Genomic DNA, 27,090 nt, shown 5'->3' on the forward strand with positions numbered 1-27,090 from the left:
TCATATCACCTGTCGAACACATCAAGTGTCGAACACGTCAAGGTGTGATACTGTCTTTGGAAGGCTCCTAAACAAATGTGAGCACAATTATTAACACCTTATTTTCATGAACACAGACTGTTAAGCAGCACTAATCAATTTTATATTAAAAAGCTATTTATTTTGGTGAGTTATTCCAAGAGTTGTATACAGCTTTATTTTTTGGAATTGCAATATTAAAGTTGCACGTTGGATTTAACTCTCATGACTTTAGTAATACCTACAGAGGTGAGCTAATGGATGGTACATGGAGTAGGGACTGCAGAGACCCCAGTTTTGTCCCCACTCCATCTTCAAATAATTTTGGTCTCTTAGGTCTATGATACAAAGGCATAAAACAATTCTTATCTTGAAGCCTTGAGAAAAGCTGTTACATATACGCAGATAGTAGCAAGACAGAAAATGCAAATATGTAAATGTCTTCTGATATCTTGAAATAAAGATAAATTTCAGTTAAACTTGTATAAGTTCAGATTTCTGTTAATGAGAAATTACAACCCTACAAGGTAAGGTCTTTACATTTTAGTTATTAAGCAGAATCAATGCTTAAAACTATAGTTAATACTTAGTGGAATGAAAATTTAATCCATGTATCAGGATAATATATTAGACTGTCATGCATTAATTTTTTCCTGTATGCCAGGTTTTTTACATATGTGCCATATCAGTTGACCTTTTACAGTAGGAGTATAATTTACATTGTTTTTGACAGTGGGGTTAGTATGGTTAAATGTTCTATAAACTTGAAGCTTGCTTCCATTTTTGTGGGTCTTAACCTCCACCTGGTGCTTGCTATTGGGTGTATTCAGGCATTGAGAAAAATACAAATCGTGAGGTAAATAATGGTCATGTTTAAACACAGGCCTTATCATTTAGTGAAGCATAAAAACACTGACACTTTATATAAATGCATCCGTCTAATGAAAAGACCCAGTACTGAGAAAAACATCCCTTTACTGAAGTGTCAGATGTCAGAGTCTGCTCTACCAAACTGCTCAACTCATAAGTGAATACAACTAAGTCATTTCTGGTCCCCTAAAAATAACCATCCTTTTAATTAAAAGTAATTCTTCAGATAGGTTGGGCTACCAATAATTGTACCTAAACAAAACCAAATGGCGCTTCCTTGTGCTTTTGCTGTGCCATAGGTTACTATGCAGCTAGCACATGTACCTCTTCCAGAAAAATGAGGTCATCCTGGGAGTGACCCAGAGATGCTCTCTAGGGATGTACCTCTTGATGTTCTTGTTAACTTTCCACTCTTCAGCTGGATTCCTCTTCCTGTCCCCTTTTCACCAGTCTCTACTCTTCCTTGAGAGAAGCTGAGAAGAGAAGGGCTCTTCTCATTTGTTATTTTCTCCTGCTTTTAGTATCATCTCACCCGTGGCAGAAGAAAGAGGTTCTTCCCAATTTAACACAAAATAAACTAGTTACTGTTTACAGATAATGCCCGCTAATGTTTACTGAAACTGAAACCCTACGATACATTCCGTTCCCTTAAATGTGCCACACTGCAGGACTGACAAATGAAATCCATCCTACGAAAAACAGCCCAGGAATAAGCGAGGCCAAGGCCTGCTTTCCTCTCCGGCCCTTACAGTAGCCTGTGGCTCAGGCCGCATCTTTTCCCTCTAGTTCTTTTGGCACAAGTTGTAACCTAATGCGACAAAGGTCCCTCATGAGATGGCTTAAAACTAGCAGTGTCGCTAGGCTCTTTAGGTGTTAGAACAGCCAACTCTACAAAAGTATTGGAGGGCACAGAAGGGTGATAGTCTTGGTTTTTATATTTGTCCTTCACTATATAAACATTGAAAAGGTATTAATCCTCATTAAGAAAGGATTATCGGCCAGGTCCTGTGGCTCACGCATGTAATCCCAGCACTTTGGGAGGTCAACGTGGGTGGATCACCTGAGATCAGGAGTTCGAGACCAGCCTGGCCAACATGGTGAAACCCTGTCTCTACTAAAAATACAAAAATTAGCCGGGCGTAGTATTGTGCACCTGTAGTCCCAGCTGCCTGGGAGGCTGAGACAGGAGAATCACTTGAACCTGGGAGGCAGAGGTTGCAGTGAGCTGAGATCGCATCACTGCACTCCAGCCTGGGCAACAGAGCAAGACTCCGTCTCAAAAAAAAAAAAAGGACTATCATCCTTAGCAAACTAACACACGACACAGGAACAGAAAACCAAATACCAAGTATAGCATGTTCTCACAAGTGGGTGCTAAGTTATAAGAACTTATGAACACAAAACAGCACACACTGGGGTCTACTTGAGGGGGAAGGTGGGAGGAACAGAAAAGATAAAACCTTCACATGTACCCCTGAACCTAAAATAAAAGTTAAAAAGGACTAAGTCACAAGTGATTTGGAATGTGAGGTTATCCCTCACCCCCATGCTTTACTCTGTACTGTTTTTCCTCCCTCAGTTTCTTTTTTTTTTTTTTTTTCTGTATACTATGCTTTCTATTATACTTTGATTGGCATGGGCCAATCTGTTATTTTTAAGTTCAACTTTTTTTTTAACTTTTAAGTTCAGGGGTACATGCGCAGGAAGTGCTGGTTTGTTACATACATAAAGGTGTGTCATGGGGGTTTGTTACACAGATTATTTCATCACCCTAAGTATCCATTAGTTATTTTTCCTGATCTCTCCCTCCTCCCACCTTCCGCCCTCTCATAGGCCCCAGTGTGTGTTGTTTCCCTCTATGTGTCCACGTGTTCTCATTTAGCTCCCACTTACAAGTGAGAACATGGAGTGTTTGGTTTTCTGTTCCTGCAATAGTTTATGAAGGATAATGGCCTCCAGCTCCATCCATGTCCCTGCAAAGGGCATGATCTTGTTCTTTCTTTATGGCTGCACAATTCTTTTTTTTAAAAAGGATGTTTTTAGCAGGAATTGTGTACAGAGACTGTTCTAACAGATAACCACAGAGGGACCTTTCCAGCCATTGGAAAGACATTCAAGAGGAAGAGGAAACAGGTTGTACAGCAGGTCTGACTACAGGCAATAAGTTGGGAAAGAAGAAAGGTTTAGATGCAAAGGGAGCGAGGAAGTAAACTGTGGAAGGAGACATGAATAAGCAGAATGTCTGCTATTTCACATATTTCTGGTGCAGTCATATATTTACTGTATCAGATTTCCAGAGGGTGTGGCTGTTAGTGTGTGTCTCTACTCCCAGGAGCCCCATGTCTATCAGGATCTACCACAGCTCCACTGGATGTGCCACTTTGTCCATCAAAATGCTCACCATGGATGTGATTCAGCATGAGAGAGGTGGGCAGAGTGGGGAAATGCAGTGAAATCTTCAATCTGAGCCAAGGCTATAGACGTGAAGTGCCCCAGAGAGTCGGGCTCCCAAAGAACTCCTTCCAGCAGCAATGACGACTTGGTTCTGTAAGGGACACAAGACAGAATTCATGGCTCATTCATAACATCTATTGAGTTCCTATGGTAGTCCAGGCATCGTGCTATGCTCTAGAAATATAAAGATGAATAAGACACTGGCCAGATCCCCTGGCTTGAACTCAAATGCCATTTTCCCTTTGTTTACAGACCGCTTTCTCACATCTATAAGTTCTGAAAACCGCAGCTAAGGACACTCACCCCAATCCCTATTCTGGCACATAAATCATAAAGGAAAAGTAGGGCAGCGCATGCTTAGTTCTGGTACAATGTGGAAAACATATCTTGAATAATAAGGACTTCCCCTAGAAGCTGGCTTTGTCAATGTGTTTAGCACACCTCCCACCTACCCTGCTGCTTAAAACATTTTAGGACCCATCTTTCAGAATTGCCTTCAAAACCTGCTACAAGTTTTTAAAACATTTTCTTCTTTTCTGAAACAGAGTCTTGCCCTGTCACCCAGGCTGGAGTGCAGTGACGTGATCTCAGCTCACTGCAACTTCTGCTTCCTAGGTTCAAGTGATTCTCATGTCTCAGCCTCCCGAATAGCGGGGATTACAGGCATGTGCCACCACATCTGGCTAATTTTTGTATTTTTAGTAGAGACGAGCTCTCGCCATGTTGGCCAGGCTGGTCTCGAACTCCCGACCTCAAGTGATCCACCTGCCTCGGCTTCCCAAAGTGCTGAAATTACAGATGTGAGCCACCATGCCTGGTCTTTAAACATTTTCAGTGGTGGCAAATCTTCATACTCCGAGGTTGGATTTGATTTGTGGAAACTGACAAAAGTTATTCTGAACCAAAGCTGGCACATGAGGTACGGGTGATCAAACTGGCTGACAGTATTTTGGTCAGAGCAGGATATGACAGTTTCTTGTTTAATTTTGAAAACTACTGATGAAATCTAGAAATAATAATAATAGCTAAAATTTGTTGAGGTTGTATCATGGGTCAGACACTATGCTTAGCCCTGTGCTTATCTTATCCCTTAATACCCAGTGTCAATTAATAGGGAAAATCTACACTTAAGAAAACAGAATCAAATGGTAATTTATTCTCCCTCTCTTTCCCAATTTATGGAATTACTCATTTACTAAATTTGCCTGGCCTTCGGCTTCTCTCTGTTTTGTCAGTCTAGTCATCTTTCCAGATGCAGCTCCGGGCCCGTGATCTCTGCAGGCCCTTCCCTGACTCCACCAGCAGAGACTTCCGCTGCAGTTGCTGTCTGACCTCGTTTGGCTCTTGGTCATCATACACCAACCTGGATGGTCTTGTGGGCCTGTTGTATTTTCCCACCTAGACTACAAGCACCTGGGGCTGGGACCATGTCTCAGGTTTGTCTATCTCACAGGTGCTTGATACAACACTGCTCACTACACACTCAGGTACTGCTCTGCTGAGGCTCCTGAGCTGATGGAAGGCAGCCCCATGAGAAGTTTCTGAAATACAGAGACAGTGAGAGCACTACTTACTTAAGTAGACGCCGGATCCTAATTCTAGTTTGTTACGACTAATTTCATTACTGAATGCTCTTATGCCACAGAAAGGAAGGAATCTTCAGAACATAACTTGTACCCAAATCTCAGAAAAAGGCCACTCTGATCATCCTCTGATTGTCAATGCCCATTTTTGAAACATAACATCTGATTTATCTTTACACCCAGAGCGTTCAATGCCCCCAAGCTCAGGTATGTGCTGGAAAAGTGAAGTAATTTTAACACTAACCCAGGTGAACAATAATTAGGAAGGTACATTTGCAGTGTTTTACAAAAAGGAATAAAATATAAGTTACTTTTAGATAATCTATATATACCACTACTCTCAACTGATGTAAGCTATAGTTGATATATGTATAGTTTTATATAATACATGGGTTCTTGACAATGCCTAATTTTTGAAACAAATAAAATTTTAGATATAAGCCAAGCTTGTCATATAAAGGATCCCTGTGATCAGACCTTCCGAGAATCTTCCCATAAAGTTAATAACCATATTTTTGTTGTGTGGTTAATCCTACATTTTTAGACCTGCCTGTAAATGGGTCACTTAAATTATTGGCCACTAGAGGGCAGTTTCACCACAATTTTTCCTAATCCTCTTCCTCCTCCCACCTTCCACCCTGGTCCACAGGAACCTGGTCCACAGCACTTAACAAGTCTTACAGACCTGGTTATATATATAAATCTATGAAGGCTTCTGCAGCCCTTCAACCCACTGTTAAGACTTATTCTTCAGACTACTCATTAGCATTTAATCCTATACTAATTTGCATTTTATTTGACTTTCCATGTATATAAATCTTATTTTCAAGAACAGGGACTTTGCCCTCTCTTTGTTTTTATTTCTTATAGCCTATACAGTGGATGAATGCAATCAGTGGTTTACAGGTATATTTTAAGGTTAAACTTTTTTTTTTTTTTTTGAGACAGAGTCTTGCTCCATAGCCCAGGCTGGAGTACAGTGGTACCATCTAGGCTCACGGCAACCTCCACCTCCCAGGTTCAAGCGATTCTCCTGCCTCAGTCTCCCGAATAGCTGAGACTATAGGCATGCACCACCATGCCCGGCTATTTTTTGTATTTTTAGTAGAGCCGGGGTTTCACCATGTTGACCAGGCTGGTCTTGAACTCCTGACCTCAGGCAATCCACCCACCTCGGCTTCTCAAAGTGCTGGGATTACAGGTGTGAGCCACTGCACCCAGCCAAGGTTAAACTTTTTAATCTGCCATATCGAAATTTAAACTGTGTACACTTTTAGATCTAGTAATCCTACTTTTAAGATTCTCACCTGTGGGGATACTTGCTCAATTATAAAAAGCTACAGATAGGTACAAGAATGCTCACTATGGCCTTGTCTGTAATAGCCAAAAAAAATGGGGGGCCAAGGTGGGTGGATCTCTTGAGCCCAGGAGTTCAAGACCAGCCTGGGCAACATGGTGAAACTCTTGTCTCCTAAAAATACAAAAATAGCATGGAATGGTGTCACACACCTGTGGTCTCAGCTACTCAGGGGGCTGAGGTTGGAGGATCACTTGAGTCCAGGAGACAGAGGCTGCAGTGAGCCAAGACCACACCATTGCATTCCAGCCTAGGTGACAAGAGCCAGACTCTGTCTTAAAAAAAAAAAAGTGTGTGTGTGTATCTCTGAAGCCATAGAAAAACAGAAAAACTCTGGGCCGGGTGCAGTGGTGCATGCTTATAATCCCAGCACTTTGGAAGGCAGAGGCAGGCAGATCATTTGAGGCCAGGAGTTTGAGACCAGCCTTGACAACATGGCAAAACCCCATCTCTACAAAAAATTTTTTAAAAAATAGCTGGGCCTGGTGGTGGGCACCTGTAATCCCAGCTACTTGGGAGGCTGAGGCAGGAAAATCACTTGAACCTGGGAGGTGGAGGTTGCAGTGAGCCGAATTTGCACCACTGCACTCCAGCATGGGTGACAGAGCAAGGTTCTGTATAAAAAATAATAAAGAAAGAAAAAACTCTGAAAGTCTGGAAGAAAATAGCAAAATATTAATAATGGTTATTTTCTAAGGCAAGGGCCAGCAAACAATTTTGGGGAACAGGCAGATAATAATACTTAGGCTTTGTGGAGCATCAGTCTCCAAAGCAACCAGTCAGTTCTGCCACGGCAGCGCAACAGCAGCCACGCGCAGTCCACAGCAGACGAGCCCGGCTATGTTCCACTACAGCTGTGTGGGCGCTGAAACTGCACCGCCGTTTAAACTTCATATGTTACAAAACATTCTGTTTTGATTTCTTTTCAACCATCTCAACATGAGCTGACTTTTTTAGTTCATGGCTTTACGAAATTAGGTGGCAGACGACTTGGCCCCAACCCCTGCTGTAGAGGATAAAATAGGAAGAGTAAAAAGGGAAACTTTCCACCAAGGAAGTGATGAGATTATATGTGAATGTTACTTTCTGTGTGTTCTCCTTTTCAAATAAAAATAAAATCTGAAATAAACCTACAAGTGAGACCACCAAATCCCACCCGTAGTACTAACATAAACATCAATGAAGTTCAGTCCTTGGGCTCACCTTTGCCTTGGACCTCACGGTGATGAGGGAGCTCCCAAACCTTGAGCTGGCCTGTAAAACATGCCGTCTGTTAACGGGCTTTGAAGAACATAGTGTAATACTTTATCCGTTTATAATAAACCAAGGGGCATTGTTTTGGTAATTTTTCTTTCTTCAGTCTTTCAAGGGATACTTACTTCAGGAGAAATCAATACATATTGGGCCTGAAGAAAAAAATTGAGGAGAGAGACAATGTTATTACTGTTTGTGTGGCTTTTTAAAATCAATTTTAATTATACCCTTATACCCTCATTTCTACTTTTTTTTTTTTTTTTTTTTTTTTTTTGAGAAGGAGTCTTGCTCTGTCGCCCAGACTGGAGTGCAGTGGCGTGATCTCAGCTCACTGCAACCTCTGCCTCCCAGGTTCAAGCAAGTCTCCCGCTTCAGCCTCATGAGTTGATGGAATTACAGGTGCCCACCACCACGCCCGGCTAATTTTTTTGTATTTTTAGTAGAGAGGTGGTTTCACCACGTTGGCCAGGCCAGTCTCGAACTCCTCACCTCAGGTGATCCACCCACCTCGGCCTCCCAAAGTGCTGGGATTACAGGCATGAGCCACCACGCCCAGCCTCATTTCTACATTTCTTGATTAGCCTTACAAATGTGCATGCCCTTTGACCCCAGAAATTCTACTTATAGAAATACAGGTCAGAAAAATAACCAGATGTATAAAAACGTTTATGTGACTATTTACTATATTATTTAAAACAATGAAAATTGGAAATGGCACAACTGACTAACAATAGTTACCTGAATAATGGGTAAATAAACTATGGTTTATCTGTAGATAAAATACTCATCAGCCGGTAAATATCATATTATATAAGAATATCAGATAACATAAGAAAATGTTCTTGGTATATTGTTAGGTAGAAGGAAAAATCAAGTTACGGCCAGGCACAGTGGCTCACACCTATAATCCCAGCACTTTGGGAGGCTGAGGCAGGCGGATCACTGGAGGTCAGGAGTTCGAGACCAGCTTGGCCAACGTGGTGAAACCCCGTCTCTACTAAAATCACAAAAATTAGCCAGGCATGGTGGTGTGCGCCTGTAGTCCCAGCTACTCAGGAAGCTGAGGCAGGAGAATCGCTTGAACCTGGGAGGTGGAGGTTGTACTGAGCCGAGATCATGCCACTGCACTCCAGCCTGGATGACAGAGTGAGACTCCATTAAAAAAAAAAAAGTTACAAAATTATGCACAAATTATGCACAATAGGATCATAATTGTTAACCAAAATATGCACGCACATAGTGTAATACTTAAGGGTAGGCTTTAGAATCAGATCTTGGTTCAAATCTCTGTTGTGCCCTGTCCTTCCTGGCAGTGTAACCTTGAATAAACTTCCTCGCTGATCTTTAATTTTTTTATTTTAAGACAGGGTCTTGGGCAGATCACAAGGTCAGGAGATCGAGACCATCCTGGCTAACACGGTGAAACCCCGTCTCTACTAAAAATACAAAAAATTAGCCAGGCGTGGTGGTGCATGCCTGTAGTCCCAGCCATTCGGGAGGCTGAGGTAGGAAAATGGCTTGAACCTGGGAGGAGGAGGTTGCAGTGAGCCGAGACCGTGCCACTGCACTCCAGCCTGGGCAATAGAGCCAGACTCTGTCTCAAAAAAAAAAAAAGAAGTTAAATAATGGCCAAATGTTTTAGGCCCAGGAAATGTAACTTAAGGAAACTCACCCAAAAAAGGAATAAACAAAGAAATGAAACAAAAAGCAAAAGAGAGGACGTTTTAATGAAACTCCAGTGGCTGGCCGAGCATGGTGGCTCATGCCTGTAATCCCAGCACTTTGTGAGGCCAGGTAGAAGAACTGCTTGAGCCCAAGAGTTCAATACCAGCCTGGGCAACATAGTGAGGCCCCATCTCTACAAATAATAAAAAGATTAGCCGGGTGTGGTGGCACATGCCTGTAGTCCTAGCTACTCGGGAGGCTGAGACAAGAGAATCACCTGAGCCCAGGAGTTTGAGGCTGCAGTGGGCCATGATCACACCACTGCACTCCAGCCTGGGCAATGGAACAGGAACCCGTCTCTATTTTAAAAAGAGAAACTCCAATGGCCATGGCCTGTTTTCTTTCTTCTGTGCTGTGGGTGCCTAACCAAGCAGTGGCAGGCTGTGTGACCAGGGACCTACATAACACCAAGTCCAGTGGGACTTTAGCTCTGGGCACAAATGTTGCAGAACTGTAAGAACTGCAGGCAGCTGGGGCCCACAAAACATGGACAGATGATGGTGTCCTGACCCCAGGATGTATGAATTCAGGTAAGCACTTTATAGTGGACATGAGTTAACAAGGAATCAGCAATTAGTGATCCTTTCCCAATAAGGTATAGAATTCTGTAGAACACTTTACCTTTTCTTCTGGACATGGAGTTATCCATGATTTGCATTTGCCAGTCATGTCACCAAGGGTGGTCTCTTTGCCATTATATACATATACTCGGCCGTCTTCTCCCCCAATCAGTCCAGAGGTTACATCTGCTATCCTCAGGGGGGCTGCCATGATGATTTCATCTGGAAACAATAAAAACTGACAGAAGGAAGTATTTGACTCCTCACTGTCATCCTTTCCTTGTTCCGCTACTGGATCCTAACCCAACCTCTTGCAAATAATATTAGTATCTCCTTTAGTCGGCCGTGATTTCATCCTGGCAAAGGCAAAGGCTTTTGTTTCCTACTTCATTCATCAGTAGCAATTACTACAGGTGATTCTCATATTACCAGCTTCAAGAAGTGCAACTCCCTCTCTGGTCTTGCCTCATTCAAGATCTGTCTAAAGGTCCTTGGGCCACTGGGCTGTCAATTATAAGGGCAGAGCCCAGATGACCCAATTAGGGGACCCACCCCCTGGGCAAAGGGACTCAATTCTTGTCAAAGGGTCCTGTTCCTTTCTTACCTAAGCCATCATCATCCAGGTCACTCAAGTGCAGAACGCCACCAAATCGGGAGAAGCGGCGATCTCCGCTGAAGGTGCTGAGCAGCAGAGGCTGCACGTCAGATGTGAGCGCATACATGCGAGTGGCTCCGCCTTGGTGTAGGGTCACGGTCAGGAATGCCACCTTAGACACGTCATCTGAAACGAACCACAGTTCCTGCTGGCCTCACTGAAAGGAAGGCATTACAGAACACGGAATAGCATCCCATCCTCAAGTGACACTGATCACTCGGGATCCTACAGGACAGTCGGTTTCGGTGCTGGTCATCTCCGGCAGTCAGGGAGGTACAACCAGCTTGGGCACCAAGGCACAAACACCAGAGAGCTTCAGTGATTTCCCTCCAGGCAGGTATTCTTTTTTCCAGTCTTATCCCCATAATACAGTCTCCACACAACCACCTTCTTATTTTCTCTTATCACAAACTGCCTAGGTCACCCCCATGACTGACACATCCAAATGCAAGTGGACTCTGGATGGGGTCCAAACTCTTCACAAGGCCTTACAGAATCTGACTCCCACTTGGGGATCTAGCGCCATTAACCTTTTCACCCACACTTCACCGAAATGAACTTAAACCACAGCCCAATCTATGTCTTAAATTTGGGCCTTTGGACATGATGTGCTCTCTGCCTAGAATAGAGGCATATGCTCCTCGTGCTCCCCTGTCCACATCCCTCTGCTGGCTACTCCTGCTCACCCTGCAGAATTTGGCTCAGGTGTCCCCTCCTCTGGGAAGCCTTTCCTAATCTCCCTGGTCTAGAGAAGAGGCCGCTTCCATGTGCTCCCATACATAATAACACCGAGTCCAGTGGGACTTTAGCTCTGGGTACAAACGCTACAGAACTACAAGAACTGCAGACAGCTGGGGCCCACAAAACGTGGGCAAGTGATTGTGTCCTGACCCCAGGACCTCTGAGTTCAGTTAAGCATTTTACAGGGGACATGAGCTGTGCCCAGTGCCTTCTGAATACCCATGGCAGGGCAGCATCGCTCTGCATTCACTTCTGTGTCTCCTGCATCAGGCGCCCATTCCACAAGAAATGCGGTCACGTCTCTCTCTCTCTATCCACTGTACCTAGCATGGTGCTTGGTTCTGTACAAGTACTTAATAAAGCGTTTTTTGAATTAATGAATTTTGAACAAACTCAAAGCTAGTTGTTGGAATTTCGCTGTAAACTTTATTATTTGGAACACAGCTTTGATTTCAGGAATACAAACGGCACCTGTGGGTTGATGGGGCTAGTGGCCCTCTGAGAAGTTTGCCATACGCTGGCAAAGTGTCAGTGCGGGACACAATCTCACATCAGCGTCCACTGAGTTTTGTGTGTAAAACTGAGCTAATTTGACCTGTTTTTTCGGACAAACTTGTGCTTTGTTTATGGGAAACTGTCCACTAGAAGCCACTGAGGGCTCAAAGCAGAGTCAGCAACAACAGTCAGATGTAACAGCTAGAAAACAGTAGGAAATAAGAAACAGTATTTTAAAGGCTCAGCAATCTGGAGCTTTCTGATACAGGGTAAACAACGTGACCTAATACAATGTCTCCTAAGAGAACAATGTGCCAGCACAGTAGTTAATATTCAGAGTGAAAGCCCAAAATATCAAGAAAAGTTGAAATAAGAGAAAATCTTCATTCCTTTTCTTTTTTATTATTGAGATGGAGTCTCACTCTGTCACCCAGGCTGGAGTACAGTGGCGCGATCTCAGCTCACTGCAACTTCCGCTTCCTGGGTTCAAGCGATTCTCCTGCCTCAGCCTCCCAAGTAGCTGGGACTACAGGCACGTGCCACCACACCTGGCTAATTTTTTGTATTTTTTTGTAGAGACAGGGTTTCACCGTGTTAGCCAGGATGGTCTTGATCTCCCGACCTCGTGATCTGCCTGCCTCAGTCTCCCAAAAGTGCTGGGATTACAGGTGCAAACCACCAAGCCCAGCCACATTCCCTTTCTTTTCGTGCCTCCTAAAGGAACCATGAGCCCCCTGGAGCACCCAGGAATCCAGTAACACTTCCAGCTCTCTGTCTACTCCCTGCTTCAGTCCTTCCACGGCAAGAGGGTACCTGAGGCTTCTCCCTCTGGCTCTGCCGCCCACAGGATGAGCACTGGCCCCACTGCATGTGGGAGAATCTCAGAGAAGTCACCCCAAGGTCTAGCTTTCGGAGCAAGAATTAGAAAGCCTGAATAGGGCTGCCCATTGAGACTGTGTTCTCTAATCCAACTATGTCAGCTCTTCAAAAGTACATATTTTGATATCCCTCTGAATGATTCATGAATCTATTTCAGAAATGATTTGAAATGCACAAGGATGAGGAAGAATTGTAATTAATCAATACTCCCAAATCTCTAACATGCATCAGTCTGTTAAAGAACAGAAGCATATAATTTAAAATAATTTCATCAAAGTGTTTTTTTAATTCTTCAGAATTAAAACAGAAGAATCTAGACACTTGGAAATTTCAGCCATTCAAAACACCTCACCTTCTCAATCATGCAAATTAAACAATGGATTATCATACACATTTAGACAAGGAGAAAAATCTCAAGGTAATGTTGTAGGCATTTCTATATCATTTCAGTACTGAAAATAATTCTGAAGAACTTTGGCTTTTAAAAGGGCTACATGCAGAGGCCTTTATGAATTCCCAAATTCTAGAATGCTACTATAACACAGAATTCCTTCTGTAATGCTTATACCTTCTAGTTAACATAGAATTCCTTCTGTAATGCTTAAACCCTCTGATTAAGGACCATTATCTTTTAGACCTCCACATTGCCTTAATTTCTGCCACGAGCACTAGTCCCTAGGGTTGTGTTTGGGATGCAGGGGTGGCGGGTATCTTTTAAATACACACACAAGTGTTTTACTTCTCATGTGGAACTTTTCTTCCAGTGGAGGGAGCAGAAAACAAAAGAGCTATTGTGAAACACAGGTGCATCTCACCAACTCTACTCTCTTGAAAACCACAGGAAAGAGGATATCATCTTGTAATGTGGTTCATATTTGTGTCTCAGAAAAAATATAAACTTGCCAGGCATGGTGGCTCATGCCTATAATCCCAGCACTTTGGGAGGCTGAGGCAGGAGGATCACTTCTGCTCATGAGTTCAAGACCAGCCTGGGAAATGCAGTGAGACCCCATCACTACAAAAAGTAGGGTGTGGTGGCATGTGCCTGTAGTCTGACCTACTCAAGAGGCTGAGGCGGCAGGATCGCTTGACCTCAGGAGTTCAAGGTAACAGTGAGCTGTGATCACACCATTGAACTCCAGCCTGGGCAACAGAGCAAGACCCTATGGCTTAAAAAGAAAAAGAAAAATTATCAACTGTAAGTTACTTAATGTCACCAGCTTTCAGGATTACTGCAAAAGTCAAAACTATGAAGATGTCAAGAAGATCTTTTATATTTGATCATTATCAAAAGTGTAAAAAATACTCAAAAAAAAAAAGAAGCATAATCCAGGTGTTGTGGCACATGCCTGTGGTCCCGGCTACTTGTGAACCTGAGATGGGAGGATCATTTGAGCCCAGAAGTTCATGGCCAGCCTGGGCAACATAGTAAGACTCCAACTATTAAAGAAAAAAGCATAAAGAAGAAAATATATATACTATATATATTTCTTTCTGGAAAGTGAGATAGGTAGGTAGGTAGGCAGATATCTATAAACACACATTTTAAACAAAATGGAGATTTTGTGGATTATAAAATTTTAAATCTGATTCTTTTCACATTTAGGCTATTTCTAGCTTTTTACTACTATAAACAATACAGCCATCCCTCAGTATCCACAAAGGATTGGTTCCAGGGCCTCTCACAGATACCAAAATCCACGGATGTTCAAGCCCCTGATATAAAATGGTATAGTGACTGGGCGCAGTGGCTCACGCCTGTAATCCCAGCACTGTGGGAGGCCGAGGTGGGCGGATCACCTGACATCAGGAGTTTGAGACCAGCCTGGCCAACATGGTGAAACTCCATCTCTACTAAAAATAAAAATAAAAATAGCTGGGCATGGTGGTGCACACCTGTAGTTCCAGCTACTCAGGAGACTGAAGCAGGAGAACTGCTTGAACCTGGGAGGCAGAGGCTGCAGTGAGCTTGAGATCACACCACTACACTCCAGCCTGGGCAAGAGAGCGAGACTCTATCTCAAAAAAAAAAAAAAAAAGTGTATCAAAAATTTCAAATTTAGATTAATCTGTGCCTTATAGCTGTGATTCCCAAACTGCACACTGAAGCGCTTCAGTGAACTCGCAAAGATGCTGTAGATATTTTGACATTTCAAAGACAACAGTGACATCTGACACCACACGAACTACTGGGTGGAGGCCGGTCACAGTTATGACACGAGAGTCCTGCATTCGTTTCAGTGATGCCACATCTTTGCAAAGCTGCATATTCAGGGATGGTTGTGATAAAAAGCAGGTACTATGAAAAAATTGCTGTGGATTAGGAAATGAGGAAAGTTGTGTCTAACCTGATTCCAAGACTTGAAAAGCTGTACAGTGCCGAGAGAAGCTAAGTGGTTAGGACATAAATGCAGGGCATGTGCCCCTGTGGTCACACAGGCACTGCATTTCGAAAGGACCTATGCCTGTCTTCATGTTGTCCTGTCTCTGACTTGAAATTGTCAACAATGTTTTAACAAGGGGCCCTGCATTTTTATTTGGAACTGGGCCCCGCAAACTGTGTGGGTGAAATACAAGTAAAATACAAGTAATAATGGGAAAATCTGAACAATTTGGGTGAAATATATCAATAACAATAACCTGATTGTGACATTAATTTATATTTATATATAATATATAGTTATATATACATTCATACTTTATATATAGACACATACATGTATATATAATATATACATATTATATACAATTATATATTAGTATACTTATATACATGTTATAAATTAACATATTATATACATACATAAAAGTTATAATTAAACTTATTTTCTATTATTATTTATCTTTTAAAAAATAGGGTCTCACTCTGTTGCCCAGGCTGGAGTGCAGTGGTGTGATCATAGCTCACTGCAGCCTTGAACTCCTGGGCTCAAGTGATCTTCCCACCTCAGCCTCCTGAGTAGATGGAACTACATGTGCCCATCACTATGCCTACCTTTTTTTTTTTTTTCTGTAGAGATGGGGTCTCCCTATATTGTCCAGGCTGGCCTCAAATTCTTGGGCTCAAGCAATCTTCCCACCTTAGTCTGCTGAGTAGCTAGGACCAGAGGTGCATGCCACCACATCCGGCTAATTTTTTTTTTTTTTTTGAGATGGAGTCTTACTCTGTCACCCAGGCTGGAGTGCAGTGGCGCAATCTCAGCTCACTGCAAGCTCTGGCTCCGGGGTTCACGCCATTCTCCTGCCTCAGCCTCCTAAGTAGCTGGGACTACAGGTGCCCACCACCACGCCCAGCTAATTTTTTGTGTTTTTAGTAGAGACAGGGTTTCACCGTGTTAGCCAGGATGGTCTCGATCATCTGACCTCATGATCCACCCACCTCGGCCTCCCAAAGTGCTAAGATTACAGGCATGAGCCACTGCGCCTGGCCCAATTTTTAAAATTTTTTGTAGAGACAGGGTCTCACTGTGTTGCCCAGGCTGGTCTTGAACTCTTGGGCTCCAGTGATCCTCCTGCCTTAGCCTCCCAAAGTGCTGCGATTACGGGCATGACCCACCATGCCTGACCTTCTATTTTATATTGTACTTTATCACAGGAAAAAATATTATCAAGAGAGTAAGGGCACCAAAACCAAGAAAGTTTGAGAAACTCTAATTCACAACACTTGGGTAGAAAGAGTGGTGAAGAAAATAAAGTTAATAATGTGTGCTGCAAGAGCTTAGAAATCATTCCCTAAACTGTGAAAAGCAAAAATGATTCTGTGGCTGACTGCTATGGTTACTACTTGAGACCGTCATTACAGCAATTACTACTGTTAACTGCTTGAGAGCATCATTACAAGACTGAACGAAGGAGGACGAACGTAGAAATGAAAACTTGAAGCAAAAGAAACTGTTTTAAAGGAAGGGGAACCAAGGAAGAAGAGAGCTCCCTGCTTCTAGTGAGCAAAGGCAGCTAGCTCCCGAGCTTCCACAGCCCTTCCCATTTATTGGTTAGCAAAAGCAGGGAGGAGGAGGTAACGATTGGTCAGCTGCTTAATTGATCACAGGTTCATATTATTATTAACAGGCTTCAGATGTGCCTAATCACAAGCAACACGGCACTTGGGGCGTGACTGCCCTCAGCTTTCCTTCTGGGTGGCAGATGCAGTTTGTCAGTTTGCCAACATTCTGCATTTATGAGAAACAGTTTTGCTGCTTACTCAAATAGCCTCCAGTGGTATACTGAGTTATCATGACCCTCATTCTTTTGGCTTCCAACATGATTCCAAAGCTAAGTCAGCACTTTTTTTTGTTATAATGCTGTGTCTTCGATTTAATGAAAAATTTAGCCATTCCTTTGCCTAATCCACTTGTTTTTTTTGAGACTGAGTCTCACTCTGTCACCCAGGCTGGAGTGCAGTGGTGTCATCTTGGCTCAGTGCAACCTCTGCCTCCAGGGTTCAAGCAATTGCTGTGGTTCAGGCTCAGGAGTAGCTGGGATTACAGGAGCGTGCCACTATGGCTGGCTAATTTTTGTATTTTTAGTTGGTTTAGACAGGGTTTCACCATGTTGGCCAGGCTGGTCTCTAACTCCTGACCTCAACTGATCCACCCACCTCTGCCTCCCAAAGTGCTAGGATTACAGGCGTGAGCCACTGCACCCCGCCTGTCTGACCCACTTCTGCTTATTATTCAAATCTTTCCCATATTGCAAGAAACAACAATCTTTCTGAAAAATAGTTTGATGATATATAACAAGAGCTTTTAGAAAGATTAGAACCTCTACTCCAGTAATTCCATCTCCAGGAATCTATCCAAAAAACTAATCAGAAAGGCAGTCAAAGACTAGGTACATGAGTGTTCAATAATTACTTATTCACAATAGTGTAAAACTGGAAACAAGCCTACAATTCCAGCAACAGGATGATGTTAGTAAACGCTGGCATTAAAAAAATGCAATGCAGATATCAAAAGTCATGTTTTAGAAGAATATTTACTAACATGAGAATGTGCTTAAGATATAAGTAAAAAAATTAGGCATGACAATATCATATATAAGCTTCAGTTTTTAAATATCTGGGTAAGGGGTGATTTTTTTTTCCTTCTATATATTTCCTTGTATTTTCAGAAGTTTCCACAATAAGCATAATTCACCTTTATAATCTGGGAGGAAATGGTTCTTGTTTTTTTTTTTTTTTTTAAAGACTATCTTTCCCATAAAGTAAACAAAATAATGGTTTATATAAAGTATGTTTTCAGGGGTGGGTGCAGTGGATCATGCCTGTAATCCCAGCACTTTGGGAGACCAAGGTGGGAGGATTACTTGAGCCCAGGAGTTAGAGACCAGTCTGGCCAACATGTTGAGACCCTCTTGCTACAAAAAATAAAAAATTAGATAATGTGGTGGCTGACTGCCTGTAGTCGCAGCTACTCAGGAGGCTGAGGTGCAAGGTTCACTTTGCCCAGGAAGTCAAGGCTGCCATAAGCCATAATCGCACCGCTGCACTCCAGCCTGGGCGACACAGCAAGACTGTCTCAAAAAAGAAAAAATAAAAGATAGGTCCTCACAGTGGACCTATTCCTAGTGAACTGACTTACACAATTTTTCTCTGGCTCCAAGTTCCATGGGATAGGGGGCTTTAAAAATACACTAAGTTACTTTCATATGTCATTTTCAACAACCCTTTGAAACACAAATTTTATCTTATTTTATTTTATTTTTATTTTTGAGATGAAGTCTTGCTCTGTTGCCCAGGCTAGAGTGCAATGGCATGATCTTGGCTTACTGCAACTTCTGCCTCCCAGATTCAAGTGATTCTCCTGCCTCAGCCTCCCGAGTAGCTGGGATTACAGGTATGCACCACCACGCCTGGCTAATTTTTGTATTTTTAGTAGAGGCAAAGTTTCTCCATGTTGCCAGGCTGGTCTCCAACTGCTGACCTCAAGTGATTCTCTCACCTTGGCCTCCCAAAGTGCTGGGATTACAGGTGTGAGCCACCGCACCCGGCCTGAAATAGGTATTTACAATTTCAGTTTTGTAGATGGTGATACAAAAGTTCTGAGAGGTTAAGTAACTTCCCCAAAGTTACACAGAATGTTATTAATGAAAAAAGGAAATATTGAAACCTAGATCTGTTCAGCTCCAGATCTCATCACTTTCCTCCAATACGACGTGTACAAGCAGCCACATGACTGAAAGGAAGCACAGTTTCACGGTGTGTGACCTACCGTACGTAGGGGCTCCAACCAGCAGCACTTGTGTCAGAGTCCCATTCATCAGTATCTGGCCACTGGACAGGGAAGTACCCAGTTTCCCCATTGCCTGTGAGACACAATAAATCAATATTGTATAGGTGAGAAAACTTTCTTGGAGTGTCCACTCTCCTGTCAGGGGAGGGCTTGTCATACCTTGTCTCCAGAAATGGTAAACCAGCTTTGGCCGTTTGGTGGGAAGTAGCCATACACCCTCCCAAGGCTCTTTTTCTCATCTCGGATGTGTAACAAATGGCCCAGCCTAGAATGAAGCACACTGGGCTTAGCTGCCAGGGCACAAGACTGACAGCTGGCCAGGTACTCAGGAGCAAGGAAAGGAAATGCACCTCCCCCCATCCAGGCCTCCCAGCAGGCTCTCTGTCTCTGTGACCCTAGGCCTGGAAGTGTGGGGACTATTGGAGTTAATGGCAACATCCAGGCTCTCCAGGTGCCACACCCACCATCCTGCCTCCCAACTGACAGGCCTCCCAGCAGACTCTCTGGGATAGAGATATAGGGGTACCTACTGTTACGGGCTCAGTGGTGGTCCCCCCGATCCCTACACTGAAGTCCTAACCCCCAGTATCTCTGAATGTGACTATTTGAAGACAGAGTCTTTAAAGAGGTGATTAAGTTAAGATGAGGTCATTTGGGTGGATCCTGATCCAATAGGACTGGTGTCTTTCAAAGAAGAGGAGAGGCAGGAGGATCACTTGAGGCCAGTTTGAGACGAGCCTGGGCAACACTGCAAAAACCCATCCCTACAAAAATGTTTTTAAATTAAAAAAAAAAAAATTAGCTAGGCATGGGCACACACGACTTGTAGTCCCAGCTACTCAGGAGGCCGAGGCAGGAGGACGAGTTCGAGCCTGCAGTGAGTTACCACTGCCCTCTGCCCTTTGCAACAGAGTGAACCCTCACCCCCTCCTCCCAAAAGAAAAAACAGAAGTGAGGAATGGGGCACAGACACACACAGAGGGAAGACAGCCATCTGCAAGCCAAGGAGAGAGGCCTCAGGAGACACCAACCCTCTGACCTCAACCTTGATCTTGGGCGTCTAGCTTCCAGAACTGTGAGAAAATAATACACTTGTCTATTGTATTTTTAAATTTCTAAGGAGGAGAATTTGCAATCTTGCCCAGAGCCTTGGCTTTTCCTTCAAAAGTCAAGCATTTCCTAACCCTTTTCCCTCAGCCTCATGCTCAGTGCGCTCCACAGCAGCAGGTACCTGCCCCTGTGTTCATGGTTCCCAGCCCCCAGCATCAGCCTCACCTGCTGGCATTCTTCCAGGTCGGGCTCCCAACCAACAGCAAGGTTCTGTTGTCCACAGTGACACCGTGAAGGGAATATCCAAACCAGGAGAAGTCTTCCTCGCCTCTCACCGTCCAGTTGGCTGCCTCCACGTTCAGTTTTTCTAAAGAAGACAACTCATCCTTTTTACTAATACTTTAAGTGAGAGGACTACTGGGATGAAAAGAAAGTGTCCTTCTCGTAGCCTAATAGAAGTGGGTTCATTTTGCTGAGTTTTTACCAGAGGTCTTATATGTCCCCATGCTGATCCCAGGACCCCAATGTCATTGAATCTCACACTTCATACAAGAAATACATTTCTAGAGCTCACTTCTGTGGAGCAGAGGATGCTATTTAAAAAGGCTCTGGGCCAGGTGCGGTGGCTCACACCTGTAATCCCAGCACTTTGGGACGTCGAGGTGGGTGGATCACCGGAGGTCAGGAGTTCAAGACCAGCCTGACCAATATGATGAAACCCCGTCTCTACTAAAAATACAAAAATTAGCCGGGTATGGTGGCATGCGCCTGTAGTCCCCACCTGTAGTCCCAGCTACTCAGGAGGCTGAGACAGAATTGCTTAAACCTGGGAGGTGGAGGTTGTAGTGAGCCAAGATTATGCTACTGCACTCCAGCCTGGGTGACACAGGGAGACTCTCTCTCAAAAAAAAGAAAAAACAACAATAACAACAACAACAACAACAGCTATGGACAGTCGAGAGCACCACTGAGATGCCTCCGGTGCAAAGCCTCCTCAGTGTTTCTATTTTACATGGAGACACTATGGGAATAGTCTATTTGCCCTCTTTGGCTCTCTACCTAGAAACTGTGGGTCACCTTTTGTATTTTCAGTGAATCTATGCACATCACTTGCCAACACATCTTTAAGAGTAACAGACTGTTAGAAAATGTTGGTGAAATGATATGGAATAAGGAAAAAGGATATAAACCCCTATGCAGGATAAGTTGTCGTAGACACACAGAGCAGCCATGGTCTCACCCATTCCCCCTCAGGCACTACCTTTGTCGCTCAGGCTGGGGCCAGAATAAAACGCAGCCACAATTCCCTTCTGCTTCCCTCCACCTGGTGCAAAAGGGGAGCCGATGACCAGATCGGGCTCACTGTCTCCATTCACATCTGCAGCCAAGAGAGTCCAGCCCAAGTTACAGTAGATGTCCTTAAGAAGAAACCAGGAAAGCACATTTTACCCAGCCCTGGTGGCAGTTAGGATACAGCGAGTTCTAGGTTTCTGCACCTGGCTAAAGTGGTAAACATACCTGGCAAGAAATGGTGATGTTAGGGGAAGAAGACATTCTTCCTTGTTTGGAACCAAAGTAGACATACACGGCACCCTAGATAAGGACAAACAGCAGATAGACATGAGGCTCTGGTGGTGACCCAAGAACCTTAAATAACAGAAGATAAAAAGGACTGACTCTGGGTCCAGGTATGGTGGCTGATGTCTATAATCCCAGTGCTTTGGGAGGCCCAAGTGGGAACATTGCTTGAGGCCAGGAGTTCAAGAGCAGCCTCGAAAACATAGTGAGATCCTGTGTCCACGAAAAAAACTTTTAATTAAAGCGAGACCTTGTCAAATTATCACCACCCCCAATGATTGGGAGCTTAATGACAGACAGAAATCCATCCTGTGCATTGCTGCTGGGCTGAAAGGAATTTTTTTAAAGTCTGTCACTTCCATCAGACTGAGAGTCCACAATGCAGAAATGATGTCATTTATATCTTTGCCTCCCTGATGTCTTACTCAAGATCCTCCACACACAATTGTACATGTGCTGGCAGAATGACTTACTCAACTCCTTGCCCACTTCAAGGACCAGCACAGTTTCAGGCTCTTCCATGAAGCCCCCGGGCCACAGCCTGTTGTACCCATGGCACATCTGAATGCCAACATACCACATCGGTACCACTTACCTGCCTGAGGATACACGCTGTGCTATTTTATTCTGTGTTAGCAATCAGTTCCTCTTATAACTTGCCTGTCTTCATCCCCATTCATTCTACAAGCACTTCTTTTCCATCATAAGCCAGGTACTAGGTACACAATGACAAATAAGACCAATCTCTTTCCTCCTGAAAGGCTGGCACACAGGTCATTATGATACCCAGGGAAGAAGCGGATATAACAGGTACAAGCACAGGATGCTAAGTGGGGACAAGGAAGTATCAGCCTCGCCCAGGAGTTAGGTAATAGTTTCTGCAAGAAGTGACATGTCACTCCTAAAGAAAGACAGGGGAGAAAAATCTTTTCAAGCAGAGGAAACTGTATGAGCAAAGGTCGCAAAGTGAGACAGCCTGATGAGTCCAGGATGTGACAGATTGCTGGCATGTCTAGAAATGGAGTGTAAGGAGGAAGGGGCAAGAGTTGAGTCTGCAGAGGGCAGCCGGCAAGGGAGGGCCCTCGACCTCCACAGTCACACATGGTGCCCGGATGCGTGGTCCCTGCTATGGTAGGAAGCATCTGTGGGAAGCAAGTAAGCCCTGTGGGCCAGGGTCCAGGATCTCTGCCTCAGTAAGAAAGGAGGCAACAGGCGGGGATCCAGCATTTGAGGAGAGGTCCAGGGAAGTCACCTCGCTGTTGTGATAACCAGAAACTACAGATTAGCTGGGATTTCTGTCTCCCTTCACTGGCATTCAGCATGGTGGGGGACGAAAAAAAGAGCAAAGTACCTGGTGGAATTGGGAAACCACAGGGCCAAAATAAGGCCAGGGAGGCAGCAGCAGGTGCTACAAGGTAACTCAAGGTCACGGCAAGAACCCCATAGGGGCCTGAGATTATCTGCTCACAAATGCTCTGTCTCACACACTGGCTGTCTGCTTTGCTCCAGGGGCTCATCCCAGCGTTGGCCTCCCTCAGAGTCCCCTCCCTGCCACCCCATTCTCCTCCAACCCTACCCAGCAGCAGCCTTACTTTGTAGGTGAGCTGCTCGGAGCCCACCGAGGGAGCTCCCACGGCCAGGTCAGGCACGCCGTCCACGTTAAAGTCCAACACAGCCAAGGCCGAGCCAAACCGACCTGAGGGCTGAAGAGGCACAAGTTTACTTCCCCTGGGCTGAGCCACGGCCTCGGAAAGAGCACTCCTGACCCCCAGGGAGTAGAGAGGCCTGGGACAACCCCCGCCCCCCGCCACCCAAAAGCCGAAGGTGCAGCAAGCTGTAACATATCTGCAACACATCAGTTAGGTAGCTCTGCCCTAAGTATATTTTCAGCATGTCTGTCTGCCTTGAGGGGAAGCAGAGATGCCAGAAAGTAGAGGGTCAGTTCTTATGAGTTCTAGATTTGTAGAAAATAGCCTTGTGTATGTTCTGACCCACATTAAGCACAAAACCTATCTTCGAAAGTATCTAAAATAGGCCGGGCATGGTGGCTCACGCCTGTAATCCCAGTACTTTGGGAGGCCTGAACCTGAGGTCAGGAGTTCGAAACCAGCCTGGCCATCATAGTGAAACCCCATCTGTACTAAAACTACAAGAATTAGCCGGGTGTGGTGGCACATGCCTGTAATCCCAGCTACTCTGGAGACTGAGGCAGGAGAATCACTTGAATCCGGGAGGCGGAGGTTGCAGTAAGCCAAGATCGTGCCACTGCACTCCAGCCTAGGCAACACAGCGAGACTCCATCTCAAAAAAACGAACAAACAAAAAAGAAAGTATCTAAAATAATAATCATATAACGTCAGCAACAATAGCTAACATTTGTTGAATACTCGGGATGTTCTAGAGCCATGCTGACCAAGATGGTAGCCCCTAGCCAAATAGGGCTGTTACATTTAAACTTAAAGTAATTAACATTAAATAGAATCAAAAATTCAGTTTCTACCCTGGCACAGTGGCTTATGCCTGTAATCCCAGCACTTTGGGAGTCCGAGGCGAGCAGATCACCTGAGGAGTTTGAGACCAGCCCGGCCAACATGGCCAAACCTCATGTCTACTAAAAATACAAAAATTAGCCAGGTGTGGTGGTGGGCACCTGTAATTCCAGCTACTCGGGAGGCTGAGGCAGGAGAATTGTTTGAACCTGGGAGGCAGAGGTTGCAGTGAGCCGAGATCATGCCACTGCTCCAGCCTGGGCAAGAAAAGTGAAACTCCATCTCAAAACAAACAAACAAACAGAATAAATAAATAAATAAATAAATAATAAAAATTCAGTTTTTCAGTTGCAATAGCCACATTTCAAATGTTCAAAGCCTGTGTTTTATGTCTCCCGCACTGGACAGCACAGCTACAGAACATTCCTATCAGTGCAGAAAGTCCTGTAGGACTGTGTAGATATTGTTCTAAGCACTGTAAATGGATTAAGGTAGGAACTGTTAGCATCCTCACTTTAACAGTGTACAGATGGAAAACTCAATCTCTTCAGACTTTTTTTTCCAAAGTGGACTTTCTAGATCTTTCTTATCCTACCGTCTGGAATCAGCCTAGACCTGAAAGTAATTCACTGGGTTTTCCAATTCTTTCTCTTTTTTGTTTTTTGTTTTTGAGATGGAGTTTCGCTCTTGTTGCCCAGGCTAGAGTGCAATAGTGTGATCTTGGCTCACCGCAACCCCCGCCTCCTGGGTTCAAACGATTCTCCTGCCTCAGCCTCCCGAGTAGCTGGGATTACAGGCATATGCCACCACATCTGGCTAATTTTGTATTTTTAGTAGAGACGGGATTTCACCACGTTGATCAGGCTGGTCTTGATCTCTTGACCTCAGGATCTGCCCGCCTTGGCCTCCCAAAGTGCTGGGATTATAGGCATGAGCCACCGCGCCCAGCCAGGTTCTCCAATTCTTTCACAACTTACATAACAATGAATGGCCTTTCACACAGTGGTGCTTGCCACATAACACACATGCTGAAGGACCCACGTCCATTATTTATTAGGTAATCTCTCCACACCCGTGTGCAGTGGCATCTATAAGCGCTGCCCCTTTCTGTAAGGCAGAAACTTGATAAACAAGATAAGGTTGCTTAGGGACACAAAACACGCTAGGGCAGGGTGGGAACCAATAACTCATGGCTCTGCCAGCTGAGGACTGGTTCATTTTATCACTATCAGCTGCACCATCCGGCCCTCCTACGGGCCAGCCAGTCATTCCGAGAGGAGCGCAGAATTTTAAAGCAGGCCAGGCCTTGAGTTTCCTACCATAAACCTTCATTGTATCAATGAGGACACAGAGATGCTCACTGCAGTCAGGGCCTGAGGGCAGGATTTCCATCCTTCGTCCATGCCTTTATCTTGCCATCTTTGAAATTATCAAAGGTCACTAGGGGAGGAGGGCATGGAGCCATTTCCTTTCTCACCCAAGTGGTCTTTGAGAGAGTTTAGCAGCCACAGGAAGCAGCTGCCTCTCTTATTCCCTGTCTATATGTGCCCAAAGGTTTACACTTTACACAACAGTCTGTCGGGGAAAGGCTTTGTAGAGAAGTAAGAAGCAACAAGATCAGATACATTTATTTTGGAAATTTTTCATGTGGTGTCAGAAGGCCCTGAAAAATGCTGTCCCTCTGGGACTGTGACCTTACACACTGACCAGTCACCTTATTTGTACATGTTGGATTCAGAGCTCCTTTCATCAGAGCCTAAACTAGATCATAAATCATTGTACTTCTTATTTTTGAAAGCGTGTTCATGGCTGGGCGTGGTGGCTCACACCTACAATCCCAGCACTTTGGGAGGCTGAGGCGGACGGATCACCTGAGGTCAAGAGTTCAAGACCAGCCTTACCAATATGGTGAAAGCCCGTCTCTACTAAAAATACAAAAATTAGCCGGGCATGGTGGTGCATGCCTGTAGTCCTAGCTACTTGTGACCTTGAGATGGGAGAATAACTTAAACCCAGAAGGCAGAGGTTGCAGTGAGCCAAGATCATGCCACTGCACTCCAGTCTGGGCAACAGAGTGAGAGTCTATCTCTCAAAAAAAAAAAAAAAAAAAGCAAGCATGTTCAGGTGTGCCATCTTATTTTCTCTTCACAGGATTCACTTCACAGCGAAAGGGTAAGTGGCTTGCCCGGAACAAGAACCACGACGATCTGACTGGAAGTCTAGGGTTCCTCCCCCTAGCACTTGACACTCAGAGAATGCAGTGCCAGGCCAGTATCACCAAAAGCCCCACACTTGTTGGTGACTAGTAGCAGGGCTCTGTCTACCCCACCCCCCACCGCGCTCCTCCTTATTGCTGTTACAAAAACTAAAGCCTCTGATGTTAGAAAAACTTTCCAGGACCCTAGCGCTCTCGGGAGGAATTAATGCTTGGACTCCACGAGGAATGTTTGTAGTCACTGCGGGTTTTTTCAGGTGATGAATAACCACTTAGGACAAAAGAAGGAAATCTAAAGAAAGCCTGGCGTTTAGTTAATAGTGATGTACAGTGTTGTTTTTATTCTTAATTTTTGACAAGTATACCATAATTATGTAAGATGTTAACATAGGGGAAAATGAGTAAACAGTACATGGGAACTCTTTAAACTGTCTTTATACCTTTTCTGTGAATCTAAAATTCTGGACGGGTGCAGTGGCTCATGCCTGTAATCCCAGCACTTTGGGAGGCCAAGGTGGGTGGATCACCTAAGGTCAGGAGTTTGAGACCAGACTGGCCAACATGGAAAAACTGCATCTCTACTAAAAATAAAAAAAATTAGCTGGGCCTGGTGGTGTGCACCTGTAGTACCAGCTACTCGGGAGGCTGAGGCAGGAGAATTGCTTGAACCCGGGAGGCAGAGGTTGCAGTGAGCAGAGATTGCACCACTGCACTCCAGCCTGGGTGACAGAGCAAGAGACTCCATCTCAAATAAATAAATTAATTAATTAAAATAAAATACTTACAAAGTTTTATAAATACATACATTTCGTGTGTGTGTGTGTGTGTATAAAGAGGTTTTATATTATTAATTATATTATCAGGAAATCACATCCCAACTGGCCACTCAAAGCAGTTCTCAATAGCATGTGTGTTTTTGGAAGGTATTAGACTAATG

General features: G+C 44.3%; 1 protein-coding gene across 2 annotated transcripts in view; it reads right to left on the reverse strand.

The window, feature by feature from the left end:
* Positions 1-134: 134 nt before the first annotated feature.
* The window catches only part of GPLD1 (glycosylphosphatidylinositol specific phospholipase D1), a 62,010-nt gene continuing 35,054 nt past the window's right edge, over positions 135-27,090 (reverse strand). For both annotated transcript variants that reach the window (XM_004043340.5, XM_055390355.2), the window contains 11 exons: positions 23,042-23,152; positions 21,390-21,464; positions 21,133-21,289; positions 20,097-20,238; positions 18,981-19,086; positions 18,801-18,894; positions 10,426-10,602; positions 9,883-10,043; positions 7,662-7,688; positions 7,486-7,536; positions 135-3,433 (listed from right to left, as the gene is read on the reverse strand). In XM_004043340.5, the coding sequence (XP_004043388.1) occupies positions 3,347-3,433; positions 7,486-7,536; positions 7,662-7,688; positions 9,883-10,043; positions 10,426-10,602; positions 18,801-18,894; positions 18,981-19,086; positions 20,097-20,238; positions 21,133-21,289; positions 21,390-21,464; positions 23,042-23,152 (1,188 nt within the window). In that variant the 3' untranslated portion in view covers positions 135-3,346. The remainder of the gene's footprint in view (positions 3,434-7,485; positions 7,537-7,661; positions 7,689-9,882; positions 10,044-10,425; positions 10,603-18,800; positions 18,895-18,980; positions 19,087-20,096; positions 20,239-21,132; positions 21,290-21,389; positions 21,465-23,041; positions 23,153-27,090) is intronic.

This window comes from Gorilla gorilla, chromosome 5 (genome assembly GCF_029281585.2).
Source record: "Gorilla gorilla gorilla isolate KB3781 chromosome 5, NHGRI_mGorGor1-v2.1_pri, whole genome shotgun sequence".
Classification (NCBI taxonomy): Eukaryota; Metazoa; Chordata; class Mammalia; order Primates; family Hominidae; genus Gorilla; species Gorilla gorilla.